General features: G+C 37.9%; 1 protein-coding gene across 3 annotated transcripts in view; it reads left to right on the top strand.

Moving 5' to 3' along the window:
* ZNF81 (zinc finger protein 81) overlaps positions 1-15,382 on the top strand; it is an 83,133-nt gene extending 67,751 nt beyond the window's left edge. For all 3 annotated transcript variants that reach the window (XM_057717791.1, XM_057717792.1, XM_057717793.1), the window contains one exon: positions 11,579-15,382. In XM_057717791.1, the coding sequence (XP_057573774.1) occupies positions 11,579-13,284 (1,706 nt within the window). In that variant the 3' untranslated portion in view covers positions 13,285-15,382. The remainder of the gene's footprint in view (positions 1-11,578) is intronic.
* Positions 15,383-17,784: the final 2,402 nt, after the last annotated feature.

The following is a 17,784-nucleotide window of genomic DNA, read 5'->3' as shown; positions in this document are numbered from 1 at the left end:
AGTGGTGAGCATGGGCATGCTTGTGATGTTGTGATATTTGGGGCAAAAAATTTGTACCATTAAGTATGATGTTAGTTGTAGATTTTTTGAAACTACCCTTTATCAGGTTATGTAAGTTCCTTTCTAATCCTAGCTTATAGAAGAGGTTTTTTTTCTTATCATGGTTACATGTTGGATTTTGTCAAGTGCTTTTTCTTCATCTTATTAGAGTGATCATATAAGTTGTTGCTTTTATTTTGTTAATATGTGAATTTATGTATTGATTTTCAAATGTTAAATTGACCTTGCATTTTTGAGATGAATACTAGTTGATTATGATTTATTACCCTTATTATTACACTTGTTGGATTCTATTTACTGATATATTTTTAAATATTTGCATTTTTCATGAATGATATTGGTTTGTAGTTTTCTCTTTTTTTGCCATATCTTTGTCAGGTTTTGGTATTAGGGTTATGATGGCCACAAATAATGGGTTGTGAAGTATTCTCTTCTCTATTATCTGAAATAGTTTAAGATTTTTATTTCCTTTTTACTGTTTCATAGAGTTCACCAGTGAAGTCATCGGGCCTGAAATTTTCTTGATGGGAAAGTTTTAATAACAAACTTGATTTCTTTAATAGACATAGGGCTATTCTGATTTTCTGTTTCATTTTGTCAGATGTAGTAAGTTATATTTTTAAGGAATTTGTCTATTTCCTTTATATTGTCTAATTTAATTCTGTCATGGTCTGAGAAAAGAATATATTCAGCTCTTGATGGGTGTTGTGTACACATACACACACACACACGCATATATATTTAAATCAATTTGGTTGTGTGTTGCTGAGATCTGTTGCTTTACTGAATTGTATTCTACTTGTTCAATCAATTATTTGTGATTATAGGGGATAAAAACTGACAAGAAGATTGTAAAGTTTAAATGGATATGCAAAGGACCTAGAATAGACAACACAGTCTTGAGAAAGAAGAAAAAGTGTGAAATTTACACTACCTAATGTTCAGATTTACTATAAAGCTACTGTAATCCAAAGAGTATAGTACTGATGTGAGGACAAACAGATATATAAATGGAACCAAAGAGAGGCCAAAAATAGACCCACATGTATATGGACAACTGAGTTTTGAGAAAGTGCAAATACAGTTCAGTGGGAGAAGGGAAAGTCTTTTGAACAAATTGCACTTGAACAAATGGATGTTAGTATCAAATGGAGGGAAAAAAACCTTGACCCATACCTCACACCATATACAAAAATTAACATGAGCTCTAGTACAACTGAATTAGCTCTGTTGGAGCAACCTGTCTAACAGATCAGAACTGTTAATTCTGGAAAATGTATTTTAAGAACTACTGAAGAGACTGGAGGGTGATCAAAAGAACATTTTTCTAGGTCATGATGTAATTTTCTAGGTTTTGATATGATTTTTGAATAATTTTGAATTGTATCCTGAACATTATCAGTGTTATGCTATAGTAACACTATATTCTGTTATATTCTGTGTTTTTGTCATAGTAGGCAATTAACTAGGTTATACTCAAATTGGAGATGCTGTCTCACCTAAGGTGAATAGCAACTTAGATCTCTGTTCAGACTTCCTCTGACTTCTGACTTCTCTCCAAAATCTGCTTGCTTTTATTCACTCTACCAGTACATGTTTTGTTTTGTTTCTAGAGATTATAGTTACTGTCTGTAGAAGGATTTTTTTTAGGAGCTTACTTCTCCATATTAGAAGTGGAACCCTTATAACCGATCCTTATACATTTACCCTGTATTCTGAGACCTTGCAAAATTCACTCATTAATCCTAGTGAGTCTTTCTGTAAATTCCTTAAAATTTTCTGTATCCATTATTATGTCTTTTTATCATTTCCTTTTTACTCTGCATGCCCTTTATTTTTATTTTATCTTGTTCCCAATCTGAAGGCAAAGGCTTTCGGTCTTTAAGCATTAAATGTATTGCTGTGGTTTTCCTTAGATGCCCTTTATTAATTTGTGGCAATTTCTTTTTATTCCTAGTTGAATGAGTCTTTAATATGAATAGATATGGAATTTTCCAAATGCTTTTTCTGCATTTATTGAGATGAATATTTTACTCTGGTAATGTGATGAATTTCAGTGATTTTCACATATTAAACTGACCTTGCATTCCCAGGATAAACTTTACTTGATCATGATATATTCTTTAATGTATTTCTTGATTCACTTTGCTAGTATTGGTAAGGATTTTTAATCTCTGTGTTTCTGAGAGATATTAATCTTTAGTTTGGGGGTATTTTTTCACTTATAAGATATTTGATTTTAGTATCATGTTAATGCTAACCTCATAAAATGAGTTGGGAAATTCCATGCCTGCTCTGTCTTCTGGAAGAATTTGTGTAAAATTGATATATTTACGAGGAATTTTCAATGTTCACTCCTCTGTTTTGTGATTTTGTATAAGATTACTTTAAATTTTATAATTTTTCCTTAAATATATGATAAAATTTACCAGTGAACTCATCTGGGTCTGAAGTTTTCTTTGTGGGACTATCTTTAATTTCAAATTCAATGTCTTTAATAGATATATGGATATTCATATTTCCTATTTTTTCTTATTTTGATAATTTTTCTTTCAAGGAGTTTGTGCATTTTATCTAAGTTGTCAATATTTGACATTCAATTGTTTCATAATATTCCTGTATTGTCATTTTAATGTCTGTTGTATCTTCAGTAATGTGCCCTCTTTCTCTTAAATTGATAAAATTTCAATTCAACAGGATTATAAAAAGTATAAATTTGTATGTACTTAGTAACATAGCCTCAAAATATATACAGAAAATATTGACTGCACTAAGAGGAAATATAGACAAAATACACAATCATAGTTGGAGATTTTGACAAACCTATCTCAATAACTGATTTTAGTTTGTTCACAAACAAAAGAATCTATAAGGATGTAGAAAATTTGAACATGATATACCAGTATGACCTAATTGACATACATAGGTCACTACATCCCCCAACTGTAGAATACACATTCTTTTCAAGTGCATGTGGCACACTGACAAAAGTAGACCCTGTTTTGGGACATAAAGCTAATTACAACAAATTTCAAAGGATTCAAATAATACATTATATGTTCTCTAATTACTGGGAAAATAAATCAAAACTCTGAAAGAGAGACAATTAGAACATATCCAAATGTTTAGAAAGTAAGCAGCATATATAGAAATAGCCCATAAGTCAAAGGAAAAAAACCACAATGGAATTGGAAAATATCTTGAACAGAATGATAATGAAAATATGACACATCAGAACTTGTGGGATGAAGCTGAAGTACTACCCAGATAGAAATGTATTGCTTTAGATCAAAATGGCCAAGTAGGAAAATCCTGAGTTCAACTCCTCCCACAAACACACCTAAACTACAACTATACAGAGAACAACTGTCTCTGAGAATGACATGAGGGCTAGCAGAACCGATTTTCCACAACTGAGGATATAAGGAGAAGGCCACATTGAGATATGTACAAGGGGCAGAGACACAGTCTATTCAGAACCCACACACCCAGTGCGGCAACCCACAGGCAAGAGGGATATCATAACTGCAGAGGTCCACCTTGAAGACCAAGTGTTCCGAGCCCCACGTTGGGCTCCCCAGCCCAGGATACCTGCACTAGGAAGACAAACCCCCACAGCATCTGGCTTTGAAAAACAATGGGGCTTGCATCTGGGAGAGCTGGGGGACTGTCAGAAACCAAGGCTCCACTCTTGAAGGGCTCACATACAGACTTACTGTCTCTGAGTCCCATTGGAAAGGCAGCAGCTTGAAAGTGCCTGGGTTATATGAGAATGAGATTCATTGACTAATTTTAGAGCATGTGCTGGAGGGGCAGGGATCTGGTGGAACTTTCTCCAGGGACGGAAGTGCTGGTGGGCACAATTTTTTTACTCTCCTTTCATCTTGCTGGCCTGGTGCTGGCAGGTACCATTTCTGTCACTCTCCCACTCTCCGTCAGCTTCACTAACACCATGCACTCAGTGTTCCTCTGAGGACCCACCACACTCCACCCAGTGGGCAGCCTCGGCTGGCCTTAGTGCCCCCCTCAAAGTGGCTCCTGTTCCAGGGGGCCAGTCCACCCACCAGCATGCTCACAGCAATCATGGCCCAACAATAACAGGTGGGTACATGCAGCCCACACAGGGGATGCCCCTGGAGCACCTGGTTCTGGTGACCGGGGGGATTGCACCACTGGATATTAAGAAGATATTATGACCAACTTTATGCTAACAAATTTAATAACTGAGATGAAATGGACACAGTCCTAGAAAAACAGAAATTATAAGAAATGTCACAAACAGAAAGAGAAAAACTTTAGTAGTCTTTTTATCTATTAAAGAAGTTTAACCTATAATTTAAAACCTCTCTTCATTGGTGAATTCTTCCTGTCATTTAAATAAATAATACCAGTATTGGACAAGTTCTTTTGGAGAACAACAGAAACAAAAAATAACATTTTCCACCTCATTTGATTGTAAGTTGAACTGTATTAGAATAAAAATTTTTCTTCTTCAAAGGATGTCAGTAAGAAAGTGAACAGGCAAGCCACAAACTGGGAGAAGATATTTGCAATACACAGATTTGACAAACGACTCATATTCAGGATATATAAAGAACTCTTACAAGTCAAAAAGAGAAAGGTAGACAACCCAGTAGAAAAAGAAATGGGTAAAGGACATGAACAGGTACTTTTAGAACAGAGGTATCCAAATGATCGTTGTATATATAAAAAGGTGCTGAACATCATTACTCATCGGGGAAATGTAAATTAAAACCACAGTGAGACAACCCTACACACATACATAAACACAGAAGAATGGCTAAAATTTAAAAGACTGACAATATCAAGTGTTAATGAGTATTTGGAGCAAACTGGAATTCACATACATTGATGGTAGTAATGTATATTCTTTCAGTCACTTTGGGAAACAGGCAGTACCTACTAATGCTAAGTGTATAGTTATCCTGTGTCCCAGGAATGTCACCCCTAGGCATTTATTTAAGAGAACTGAACACATATGTCAAGTAAAAGAAATGTACAGGAATGTTCATATCAGCATCAGCATAATTGTCAAAAACATGAAACACTCCAGATGTGCACGAACAGGAGAGTGGATGAATGTTGTGCTGTAATTCTTACAATGTGATACTACACAGCAATGAAAAACCAAGCGCTACTGATAGACACAAGAACTTTGATGAACCTCAAAAACATTGTTGAGCAAAAAGGCCAGGCATACAGATGACTGCATGCTATATGGTTCAATTTATGTAAAGTTCAAGGAAAAGAAAAATTAATCTTTGGTGATGAATGAGTGGTGATCTATGGTCAGAATGGTTGTTACCTCTGGAGGTCAGTAATTGACTGGGAAGGACCACAAGGAAACTTCTTGGGATAATTAAAATATTCTATATTTTCATCTAGGTCATGGTTACACGGGTGTATAATATGAAAAAACTCATTGACTTCTACATTTAACATCTACACTTTACTGTATAGAAATTATACCTCATAAATGAAATACACATCATCTTATGAGCCTGCGAGATTAGTCCTTGGGGATATTTATATAGGAATGGTATTGCTTGATCATTGAAGTATACATGCTATACACAAGTGTGCCCATTTCACCACATCTATGTCAGCACTTGGCATTATCCAGATTTCTTATTTTGTGGCCAGTCTAACAATGTAAAGTGGTATTGTGGGGTTTTTTCCCCCTTTTAATTATCTGTTATCCATTTGAGTTTCCTCTTCTGTGAATTTCTTGTTCCTATTATTTTATCTTTTGTAGCCATGTAGTTTTTTCTCTCTTTTTTTCTTTTTTAAACTCTTTATTGGAATATAATTGCTTTACACTCTTGTACCAGCTTTTGAGGTACACCAAAGTGAATCAGCTGTATTTATACATATATCCCCATATCCCCTCCCTCCCGCGACTCCCTCCCACCTTCCCTGTCCTGGCCCTCTAAGGCATCAGCCATCATCGAGTTGATCTCCCTTTGTTAAACAGCAACTTCCCACTAGCTATCTGTTTTACAATTGGTAGTGTATATGTCAATGCTACTCTCTCACTTCGTCCCAGCTTCCGCTTCGCCCCCACCCCGCAACCCCGTTTCCTCCAGTCCATTCTCTCTTCTTGATTTGTATCTAACTTGCTTACTTCCTTTTCCATTGAGGCTTTTCCCCTCACTGAGATGCCACTGGCTACAGATGTTGTTTACTGTCTTCTGGATATTTGTTCCTGTAATTAATTCAAAAGAGTCTTCCATTCTGAACACTTAAGCTTTTTATTTGTATTCTGATGACTTCCATATTGACACCATTAGTTGCTATATTATAACCAGGCTTTAGTACCACACTTAACTGCATATTAGATAATTCCCACAGAATATTCTCCTTTATTCATCCTTACTTAGTATGTGAGGAATTGGCATCATTATTGCCCAAATCAGTAATCCTCAACATTCCAAATTTTGTCAGATTCTGCTGTTTCTTGTTTCTTCCCTCTTAGCTATCTTCTCCTACTAATTACTCTGCAATTCCTTTTTTTCTTTTTAAAAGAATACTATTTAGATACCCTCTCATCTTAACTCCTAGTAGCATCATCCAAAGAGCAAGTCTGTATTTTCTTATGTTTGGATTATTCTGTTCCTAATGGCATTTGCAGATTCCATTCTTGTTTCTAGCTCATCTTAAATGCCACTGATAGATTTCATTACCTGAGACACTGCATTTATCTTTGCCATTAGCTTTATGAAGTAAACAAAATTACTCCATATTATTTTTTTGGCAGTCCAGATGATTTTACTTTTATTTTTTAAATTTTATTTTATTGAAATGTAGTTGATTTACAATGTTGTGTTAATTTACACTGTACAGCACAGTGATTCAGCTATACATATATATATTTGTTTTCATATTCTTTTCTGTTATAGTTTATCACAGGATATTGAGTATAGCTCCTGTGTCAATTACTCCATATTATATAATACATGACCAATAGCTCTTCTCTCAGTGCCACCCACAACATGGCCATTTATTTCCAGTTAAAGTTTTATCTGTGCAGTTTCCTTAATTCATGCTTTCCTCAAAGTTTTACCTTGTCTTTAATGCCTACCAAATATGAAGTTCGTCTCGACATCTAGGCTCTTTATTATTTTGTGCTCTGCCTATCCAGGCAATATACACTTTCATTTTGTTTCATCTCAGGTTATCATCTATTCCATGAAATGGCCCTTACCTACTCCAAAGTTACTGCTCTTCTCCATTTCTCTTCCCCCATCTCTCAGATGCTTCTGCTCCTAGTAATTTCGAAAGTCCTTGAAAATAAGAGCCTGTATCTTATTTTCTTTATCCAAATGTTAAGCACAAAGAAAATACCAGTATTAACTAATTGAATTTGTGGGGGACAAGAATATGAGTATTTTGCTCTATTTCAGAAGGGTTTTTAAAAATTCTACTGAGGACTTCCTAGGTGACACAGTGGTAAAGAATCCTCCTGCCAATGCAGGGGACATAGGTTCGAGCCCTGCCCTGGGAAGATTCCACATGCCACAGAGCAACTAAGCCCATGTGCCACAACTATTGAGCCTGTGCTCTAGAGCCCATGAGCCACAACTACTGAGCCCATGTGCCGCAACTATTGAAGCCCACGCGCCTAGAGCCCATGCTCCACAACAAGAGAAGCCACTACAATGAGGAGCCTGCGCACCGCAATGAAGAGTAGCCACCGCTCTCAGCAACTAGAGAAAGCCCGTGTGCAGTAACGAAGACCCAGCACAGCCAATAAATAAATTAAATAAATAAATAAATAAATTTATTAAAAAAAATTCTACTGAGAGGAATTCAGCAGAACATAGATTATAATTGGAAAGTAAAAACAATGGAATCAAATATTTAAAAGTTTACTGTCTGTGCATTATGTTTCTTTTTTAATGTTTATTTCAAAATGAATATCACAGAGGGTGTCTGCTTTTGAAGTTCAGAAAAAGGCTCACGAGCAATATGATCATATTAATATTCAAAATAAAAGACAAACTAATGAAGCATACATAATTTAAAATGGCACAAAAGAAGATGCTAAGCAGGAATGGAGGAAGAGGATATGAACATGTCCTTTTATTTGGGAATAAACTGGACTGTTTTGAGGCATTTTTTTGAGTGGCAAAGAGAATGCCAGCTTGCATGCACAGCTCTTTCTACACTGATGACTCTCCATTTATGTACTGTTCACTGAATCTGTGGGCTCAGGAAAGATGTAGACAAGCTTTTTATTGTGGGAGCAAATTTTTTACCATGAATATTGGTGCTGGTGATTTAAATATTGTCCAATGCAGCAGGGGTTTAGAAGTTAAGTTTTATTTATAAGTTAGACATTTTATATGCATTTAAGTCTTGAATAAAGTGAAGCAAAACCACCTCTAAAACCAAGCCTAGGAACCCAGGGCTTAATAACTTCCAAATAAAGTAAAGCCAAATGTGTGAGAATAAAATGCAGCTTAAGAATAAGAGGATGGGGGCTTCCTAGGTGGCGCAGTGGTTGAGAATCCGCCTGCCAATGCAGGGGACACGGGTTCCATCCCTGCTCCAGGAAGATCCCACATGCCATGGAGCAACTAAGCCCATGCGCCACAACTATTGAGCCTGCGCTTTAGAGCCTGTGAGCCACAACTATTGAGCCCATGTGCTGCAACTACTGAAGCCCATGTGCCTAGAGCCCGTGCTCCATAACAAGAGAAGCCACAGCAATGAGGAACCCATGCACCACAACGAAGAGTAGCCCCCACTCACCACAACTAAAAAAGAAAGCCCACGCACTGCAAAAAAGACCCAACACAGCCAATAAAATAAATTAATTAATTAATCAAAAAAAAATAAGAATAAGAGAATGGGACTTCCTAGGTGGTGCAGTGGTTAAGAATCTGCCTGCCAATGCAGGGGACATGGGTTTGAGCCCTGCTCCAAGAAGATCCCACATGCCGCGGAGCAACTAAGCCCATGTGCCACAGCTATTGAGCCTGCACTCTAGAGCCCGTGAGCCACAACTATTGAGCCCATGTGCCACAACTCCTGAAACCCATGCACCTAGAGCCTGTGCTTCACAATAAGAGAAGCCACCACAGTGAGGAGCCCGTGCACCACAATGAAGAGTAGCCCCTGCTCGCTGCAACTAGAGGAAGCCAGTGTGCAGCAACGAAGACCCAATGCAGCCAATAAATTAATAAATAAATTTATTTAAAAGAAAAGAGTAAGAGGATGATGGGACTTCCCTGGTAGCACAGTGGTTAAGAATCTGCCTGCCAATGCAGGGGACACAGGTTCCATCCCTGGTCCAGGAAAATCCCACATGCCACGGAGCAACTAAGCTTGTGCACCACAAATATTGAGCCTGCACTCTAGAGCCAGTGAGCCACAACTACTGAGCCCCCATGCTGCAACTACTGAAGTCCACGTGCCTAGAGCCCATCCTCTGCAACAAGGGAAGCCACCTCACTGAGAAGCCCATACACCACAACAAAGAGTAGCCCCCACTCATCACAACTAGAGAAAGGCCACACAGAGCAACAAAGACCCAACACAGCCAAAAATAAATAAAATTTAAACAATTTAAATTAAGAAAAAGGGATAAAAGGATGAGATTTTTGTATGGGACATATGTCCAGAGTACAGTATCAAACTAACAGGGGAAAACTGGATTTGATGACTCAGAGCATTCTCAGTATCTAAAAACTTTTGCTGATGAGATAGTGTATAATTCTTTCGTTTTACAATTATTATTGAGAATGTAATACGTCTCATGCACTGTACTGGTGATGGAAACATCTGTGATTCCCACTCTGGGCAAGAATAGTGTATTAATTGTGTTAAAGTTAATTCATGCTAATAAAGAGAGCATTAGATACAATGAGCTAAATAAAGAATTTTATTTCTCTCATATAAAGTCTGTAATATCACAGGCCATTGGAAAACCTAGTTGCTCCTACTTGTTCATGAATCCAGGTTCCTTCCATTACTCAACTCCACCATCTCAGATTCTTTGTGGCATCTGCATGTTTGAATCCATGTTGTTGTCAAGTCCAGATTTTAGTAAGCAAGAAGGTAGGAAAGGGGTATGTAGAAAACATGCCTATTGTTTCAGTGCTCTCATTTGAAGATGGCACCCATCATTCTCTCTCACATTCTGTTGAGAACATTGTCACATGGCCACACCAATTTTCAAAGGATGCTGAGAAATGTTATATGACTGGGCAGCCATATGCCTGGCTACTATGTTAACTGCAAAAGAATGGTGATACAGATTCTAGTGGACAGCTTTGTCTACCACAGATGGCTAGTCATCTCTCTGATTTTTTACTTCTTGTTAAATATATATAATTTTAGTTCCAAGAAAACAGTTACACCTGGATGGAGAGTTGGAATATAGACATCCATTATTGTTTGTATAGGTCAAGATGGCTATGACCACAGTATTTCTCCCATAGGCATGAATAAATTAATTTTTTCATTTTTACTGAGATATAATTGACATACAATAAACTGCATCTATTTAAAGTGTACAATTTGATTTTTTTTCTTATTAGTAATGTATATATGGCAATCCCAATCTCCCAATTCATCCCACCCCAACACCCCCCCCCGTTTCCCCCCCTTGGTGTCCATATGTTTGTTCTCTACGTCTGTGTCTCTATTTCTGCCTTGCAAACCGGTTGATCTGTACCATTTTTCTAGAGTCCGCATATCAGCATCGTATAAGTTTAAAGTGTACAGCATAATGACTTGACATATATATTATGAAATGATTGCCACAGTAAGTTTAGTTAACAAAAAAGAAAAAGAAAAAAATTTTCCTTGTGATGAAAACTTTTAGGATGTACTCAACAAATTGTTTTTTAATCACATATATTTGATATTGTTGCTAATAAAGAAGCAGTGAGATTAGTAAAAATTTAGAATTGAAAGCTAATGAGGACTTAGACTCTGTGTAACCCCTTTAAGCCTAGGCTCTCCAGAGATATTTCCCCTTAAAACCCTTGTCTGTTTAATCTTCAGTCCATCCTACTTGATATCCCCTACCAAAATAGAGCTAGATTGCTTACGTTGAACTCCAATCTCTGATACTGAATGTGTATATATATATATATATATATATATATATATATATATATGCTGTACACTTTAAACTTATACAGTACTGTATTTCAATTATATATATAATCATTCTGAACTTCACTTTCCTTATCTACAATGGTGGATGATAATAGGAAATACCATCATAGGGCTTTTTAAAGGATTAAATGAGTTCGTATGTATACATTTCTTAGAACAATGCCTGGAACATCGTGTCATGTAAGAGCTTGGCACATAGTAAGTGCTATATATGTATTTTCTGTTGTCGTCATCATCATCATCATCATCATCATCATCATCAAATTTACTGGTTTCCCTGTGTTCAATTTGGATTAACTTTTGTATACCTTTTAATCTTCTGCTATCTATTCTTTGTGTCAATTTTACTTTTTCTTTCTCTTTTTAGATGGAAAGTTTGGGATTAAGACCTCACAAAAAAGAATTTCTGGAAAAGTTTCATTTCATAGTGAAATGGAGGGTGAAGATACAAGAGATGATTCACTGTATTCCATTTTAAAAGAACTGTGGCCAGATGCTGAACAGATAAAAAGCTATCAGGAAAAACAGAACAAACCTCTGAATCATGCTGCTTTCATCAATAAGAAAATATTGAATACAGAGTGGGATTATGAATATAAAGACAGTGGAAAATGTGTTCATCCAGGCCCAAATCATATTCCTTCACAGAAAAAACCCCATAAACGTGACTCATTTGGAAAGAGTTTAAAGCATAATTTAGATGTACATATTCATAGTAAAAACAATGCAACAAAGAACTTTGATAAAATTATTGGACATGGTCAAGTTTTCACCCAGAGCTCTTCTTATACTAACCATGAAAATACACATACAGGAGTGAAATTCTGTGACAGCAATCAGTGTGGAAAAGTCTTCAGCCTCAAACAGGCACTCAGTCACAATCTGAAATTTCCTGTTGGGGAGAAAGATATGTGTACTGAACTTGGGAAGATCTTCACCCAGAGGTCACACCTCTTCGCACCTCAGAGAGTTCATACTATGGAAAAACCTCATGAGCTTAGCAAATGTGTGAATGTTTTTACACAGAAGCCACTACTCAGTATATATTTGAGAGTTCATAGAGATGAAAAACTATATGTGTGTTCTGAGTGTGGGAAGGCATTCATCCAAAATTCAGAATTAATTATGCACGAGAAAATTCATACTCGAGAAAAACCCTATAAATGTAGTGAATGTGGAAAATCATTTTTCCAAGTGTCATCTCTACTTAGGCATCAGACAACCCATACTGGAGAAAAACTTTATGAATGCAGTGAATGTGGGAAAGGCTTCTCCCTGAACTCAGCCCTCAATGTACATCAGAAAATTCATACTGGAGAGAGACACCACAAGTGCAGTGAGTGTGGGAAAGCCTTTACCCAAAAATCAACACTCAGAATGCATCAGAGAATTCATACAGGAGAGAGATCCTACATATGTACCGAATGTAGGCAGGCCTTCATCCAAAAGGCACACTTGATTGCACATCAAAGAATTCATACTGGAGAGAAGCCTTATGAATGTAGTGACTGTGGGAAATCTTTCCCTTCTAAGTCACAGCTCCAGATGCATAAGCGAATTCACACAGGAGAGAAACCCTATATATGCACTGACTGTGGGAAGGCCTTTACTAACAGGTCAAATCTCAATACTCACCAGAAATCTCATACTGGAGAGAAATCTTATATATGTGCTGAATGTGGGAAGGCCTTCACAGACAGGTCAAATTTCAATAAACACCAGACAATTCATACTGGAGAGAAACCCTATGTTTGTGCTGATTGCGGGAGGGCCTTCATCCAGAAGTCAGAGTTAATTACACATCAGAGAATCCATACTACAGAGAAGCCTTATAAATGTTCTGACTGTGAGAAATCCTTCTCCAAGAAACCACATCTCAAAGTACATCAGCGAATTCACACAGGAGAGAAACCATATATATGTGCAGAATGTGGGAAAGCATTCACTGACAGGTCAAATTTCAATAAACACCAGACAATTCATACTGGAGACAAACCTTATAAATGTAGTGACTGTGGAAAGGGCTTCACTCAGAAATCAGTTCTGAGTATGCATCGCAATATTCATACATGAAAGTAACCCTGTTTCTTGAAAATGAGAAAGCCTTATCACAGAAATCAGGTCTAAGTGTGTATTATAAAATTCAACTAAGACAGATCGTATATGAATACATTGTATAATAAAAAGAATTCGTCAGGCTCTTTCACCGGAGATGAGAAAAATTATTCAGAAGAGACCCTCTAAGAATGCATTGAATGAAGGGGAATTTCCATAATTTCACGGCCTCACAAAATACAATAGAATTCATACTGGGGGAAAATGCTGTCAGTTTGAGGCATTCGGAAAAGCCTTCCTGTAGAAAGTATTATATAAGGCAAGTTACTACCAGATTCTTTATAGATGGAGTACACAAAATTATATAAATGGCAGTAGTGTTTACTGTGTTTTATTAAGCAATTTAAAGTGGCAACCAAATGAAAGGTAGGACAACAAAATGATATATTTGATGTGTAGACCTGCTCTCAGTTCTGTAGGGTGTTTGTAGCAGAACACATTGTACCATGGGAAGAATAATGAATTGAAATTCTGGTTTTTTGGATTTAATGTAATTGTGTCTGTCACATATGTTTCCTATTGAATATTTTGTTCATTTGAATCCACGATTTTAAAGTCATTATGGTTTTATATATACACATATCTACTGACATAATTTTACACAAACACAAAAATATAATCCTATCATACTGGTTTCCATGACATCATATTTTTATCTTCCTTCATTGTGGTACAATGCAAAATAGCCACAGATCTCTTCCATCCTTTTCTGCACACCACCCCGCTTTTTAATATTACTTTGTTGTTTTTCTTATTAAGAGGTAGAGAGCTCTCTCTCTACTTCTTGACTCTGAACTTGGCCATGTGACTTGCTTTGGCCAATGTACATTAACAAAGAGATTCAAGAAGATGCTGGAGAAGTGTGAAAAGCCTGCCTTGAGGCTTACCCTCTCTTGCTGCTCTTTGGAATTCTGAGACCTTTGTATGAAGAAGCTCAGATTGCTGAGGGATGAGAAACCATATGGAACAAAGATGAGCCAGCCCAGCTGAAGCCCCTTAGACCAAATGCCAGACATGGGAGTGAGGCCTTCCTCAACCTCCAGCCCCAGCCATGCCGGCCCACACCAGAAGAGCCACACCAGTTATCCCAGCCAACCTGGAGAATTATGAGACAAATAAAATGATTATTGTTTTAAGCTACTAAGTTTGGGGTAGTCTGTTGCACAGCAAATGCTAAGTAATACCTAAAAATGTATGCCTACTGGGGGTATTGTATCAAAACATAAGACATATGGCATTAGCTTTGAGCCTGGGCAGCAGGTGGAGACTGGAAAAACAATGAGGAAAACTGTTAAAGTCTGGAAAAGATGGCAGTCTGTGCTGTTTAGTAAGGGGAAAAAATAGCAAAACAGTCACCATGCTCTGTGGAAAGATAGAGAATGTACTAGATGAACTTGTGGATCTGGCTAAAGAGATTTCCAACAGAATGTTGGAAGTATCAGTTTGCTTCTTTTAGCTGTGTGTGATAAGGTACAGAAAGAAAAATAACTATTCCATTCAGAAGAAATACCAGAAAAGCCAGAACTTGGCTGGTTTGGAAAATAACTGTTTCACATCTTCAGTCTCTCCAGCCATCAAAACATTTTCAAGGTGAAAAAATGGCCACAGGGTAGAGATCAAATCGTAGATGTGGCTGTTAAGACCCTTTGTTAAAATGTGTGAAATATTTAAGTTGGTGTTTGGGAGACCCTCTCAGCTAAGCTAAAAGCTTCTAAAAACTTGACAACATTGTCCCAGTAGCCTGACACACTGCTCAAAGTAGGGAGGGCCCTGTCTTAAAAAGAATTGTTGATGTTGTATTTGGGACATGGAGTAAATACAAACCAGATCCATAGAAACTTGTAACATTTTTAATGAGTTTTACTAGCAAAACTACCTCCAGGTTGGACTTAAAGAGACTGAAACAGTCCAAAATGAAAAGTGGCCTCTGGACTCCCCTGTCTAACTTCTGTGAACAGGAAGCAAGCTGAGAAAGTTACTCAGCTGCAAACATGGGCCATTTCTTACGGGAAAAGAAGGCCATCTCAGAGAGAAGACCCAAGAACAATGTACTAAAATGGACTGGGAAGCCATTCCCAGGTAGAACTGTGACCTAAATAAGAAAAGTTATTTGCCCCGGAGCAGGAAGACTTGACAATATTTGTTTTGTGAGATTTCTGAATTGTTATGGAACAGTGATTGATATGTGCCTCTTATCCCTCCCCTTTTTGAATGGGAGTATCTGTTGCAGTTATCCTGTTGCTATCTCACTATTGTATTTATATTTATGTGTGTGTGTGTGCGCATGCATGCGTGCATGTGTGTGTGTATGTGTGTGTTGGGTTGGGGGGTGGTCATATAACTTGTCATTTAACCCACAGGTCTGTGAATCAAGAAACTGAGAAACTGTACCCAAGGAGCCTCAGCCATATCTGAACCTGATACAGAAGACCTAAGGTCTTAGATTTGATCCTGATGCTATAATTTGGGATAAACATTTGGAGATCTTGGAACGGGGGTGAACATATTTTGCATGGTATGATGATGTAAATAATTTATGACCAGAAGAGAGACTGTGTTAGATAGAAAATGCTACAAACTTCCATCCCTATATCTATGCCTGTTTGTGTTTCAGTTGGGATAATTTCTATTAACCTATCTTCAAATTTACTGATTTTAACCCCTACCCTGGCTCTGTTAGATCTACTGATGAACTCATTGAAGGCATTCTTCATCTCAGTTATGTTTTCTTTTTATTTCTACTATTTCCATTTGAATCTGACAGTTTTCATCACTCTGCTGAAATTCCCCATCTGTTCATACCTGTTGTTTACATTTTCCACTACCCTCTTTAACATATTAATCATTGTTATTTTAAATTCCCTATTTCACAGTTCCAACAACTGGATCAACTGAGTCTAGATCTGTTGATTGCTTTGTCTCTTGACAGTAGATTGTTTTTTCTTGCTGTTTTGCATGTAATTTTTGGCTGAACGTCAGATGTTGTATGTAGGAGAGTAGAAACTGAGGCAAATATTTATTCCTGGGAGTAGACATGGCTGCTTCCCTTATGGGCCATTAGCATAGGGGAATTGAGTCCACCTAGTCAGGATTTGGGCAGGGTTTAGGTTTTGTTGTTGCTCTCTTTACCTACAGTGTATCAATGACTTCAAATTTCTCTAGTGTTACCTTGTGTTTAGAGTGGGCACTGGTTTTCCAGATAATTTTTCTCAAAATTCCTGCACCACCCTTGCCTTTAGGTGTTTCCCATGTGCCTGCATCACAGAGAGGCTCTGTCTCTATGCTCTTGCTTCTCCCTTAGTAGTAGACTTCTGTTATTACCTGGGTCTTGGTGACCTGATGCGTGAGGGAGGGGCAGGAGTTATCCTGGGCCAGCCTCAGTCTTAGGCCCTGTATCCCTAGGTCTTGGAGGGTGAGACTTTTTCAGTGATCCTGCCCTCCCCATTAGTATAAGGCCTTAAATGGTCTGGGCCTAGGATGGTTTCCTGCCCTTCCCATGTGAGTGGAAGGTTTTTTTCCTGTTTCCTTTCCTGCAGCCACAGTGGATCTTCACATATGTCCTTCCTGTGGGCAACAAGGTTTGCTGCACTTCCCCCAGTGGCTTAAGGCTTTTGTTCTGTAAGGGAGTAGGGTCCCATTGTGGCTTTGTGCCATTTCTGTATCAGCAGCTGTCCCCTTGCAGGCCTACACCACTGAGAGGCTTTCTCCAGTCTCCCACCCTATCCCCAGTGTTTCTTGTGAGCACCCAGTGGTGGTCAGTGGAGAAGAACCTGCAAGTGGGGACCAACTACCCCTAGGTCTCCAGCTCTCAGAGGTCCTATATTCTCACACTATCCCACACTCAGCCTTTAGAAATTTATTTAAAATTCTTGCTGAATTCTTACTGCTGGTGTGGTAGACCCGTCTTCCTTCCTGCTGTGCCACAGGTGACCAGTGATAACTTCCTGTCTCCTTTGAGGCATTTGTCTTATATATCAAGCTAATTGGTTGCTCTATGATGAGTTCAAGAAAAGTTATGATTTTGTAGATTACCTGGACTTTTACTAAATATAAGAATGGGAGCTAAGTTCTTTCCAGGTGTCTGCATTCTAGCCAGAATCCAGAAGTCTGGATGGTCTCCTTTGGTCACTACCATCAGAATATATGCCCCCTTTCAGTATGACTTTGCCACTTCACCCAAGAGGTAGAGTCCGTTTCTGCAGCCCTTGAAACGATTTGGCCATTTCTTTGGCCAGTGGGACATTAGCAAATATGTCACAAGCAGAGGCTTGACAAGTACTTGCACGTTGCGGTTTGCCCTCTCTTGCTGCTCTTTGAAATCCTGAGCCCAAGTGCAAAAAAGCCTGGGTTATGCTATTAGAGGATGAGAGACTTGATGGAGAAGTGATGGAGCAGAGATGAGCCATCCCAGTTGAAGTGCCCTAGACCAACCAGATTTCATCTGCCAGATATGTGAAT

The sequence above is a fragment of the Hippopotamus amphibius genome, chromosome X (genome assembly GCF_030028045.1).
Source record: "Hippopotamus amphibius kiboko isolate mHipAmp2 chromosome X, mHipAmp2.hap2, whole genome shotgun sequence".
Classification (NCBI taxonomy): Eukaryota; Metazoa; Chordata; class Mammalia; order Artiodactyla; family Hippopotamidae; genus Hippopotamus; species Hippopotamus amphibius.
The sequence above is the reverse complement of the archived record's forward strand: the minus strand, read 5'-3'. Positions and strand labels throughout refer to the sequence as shown.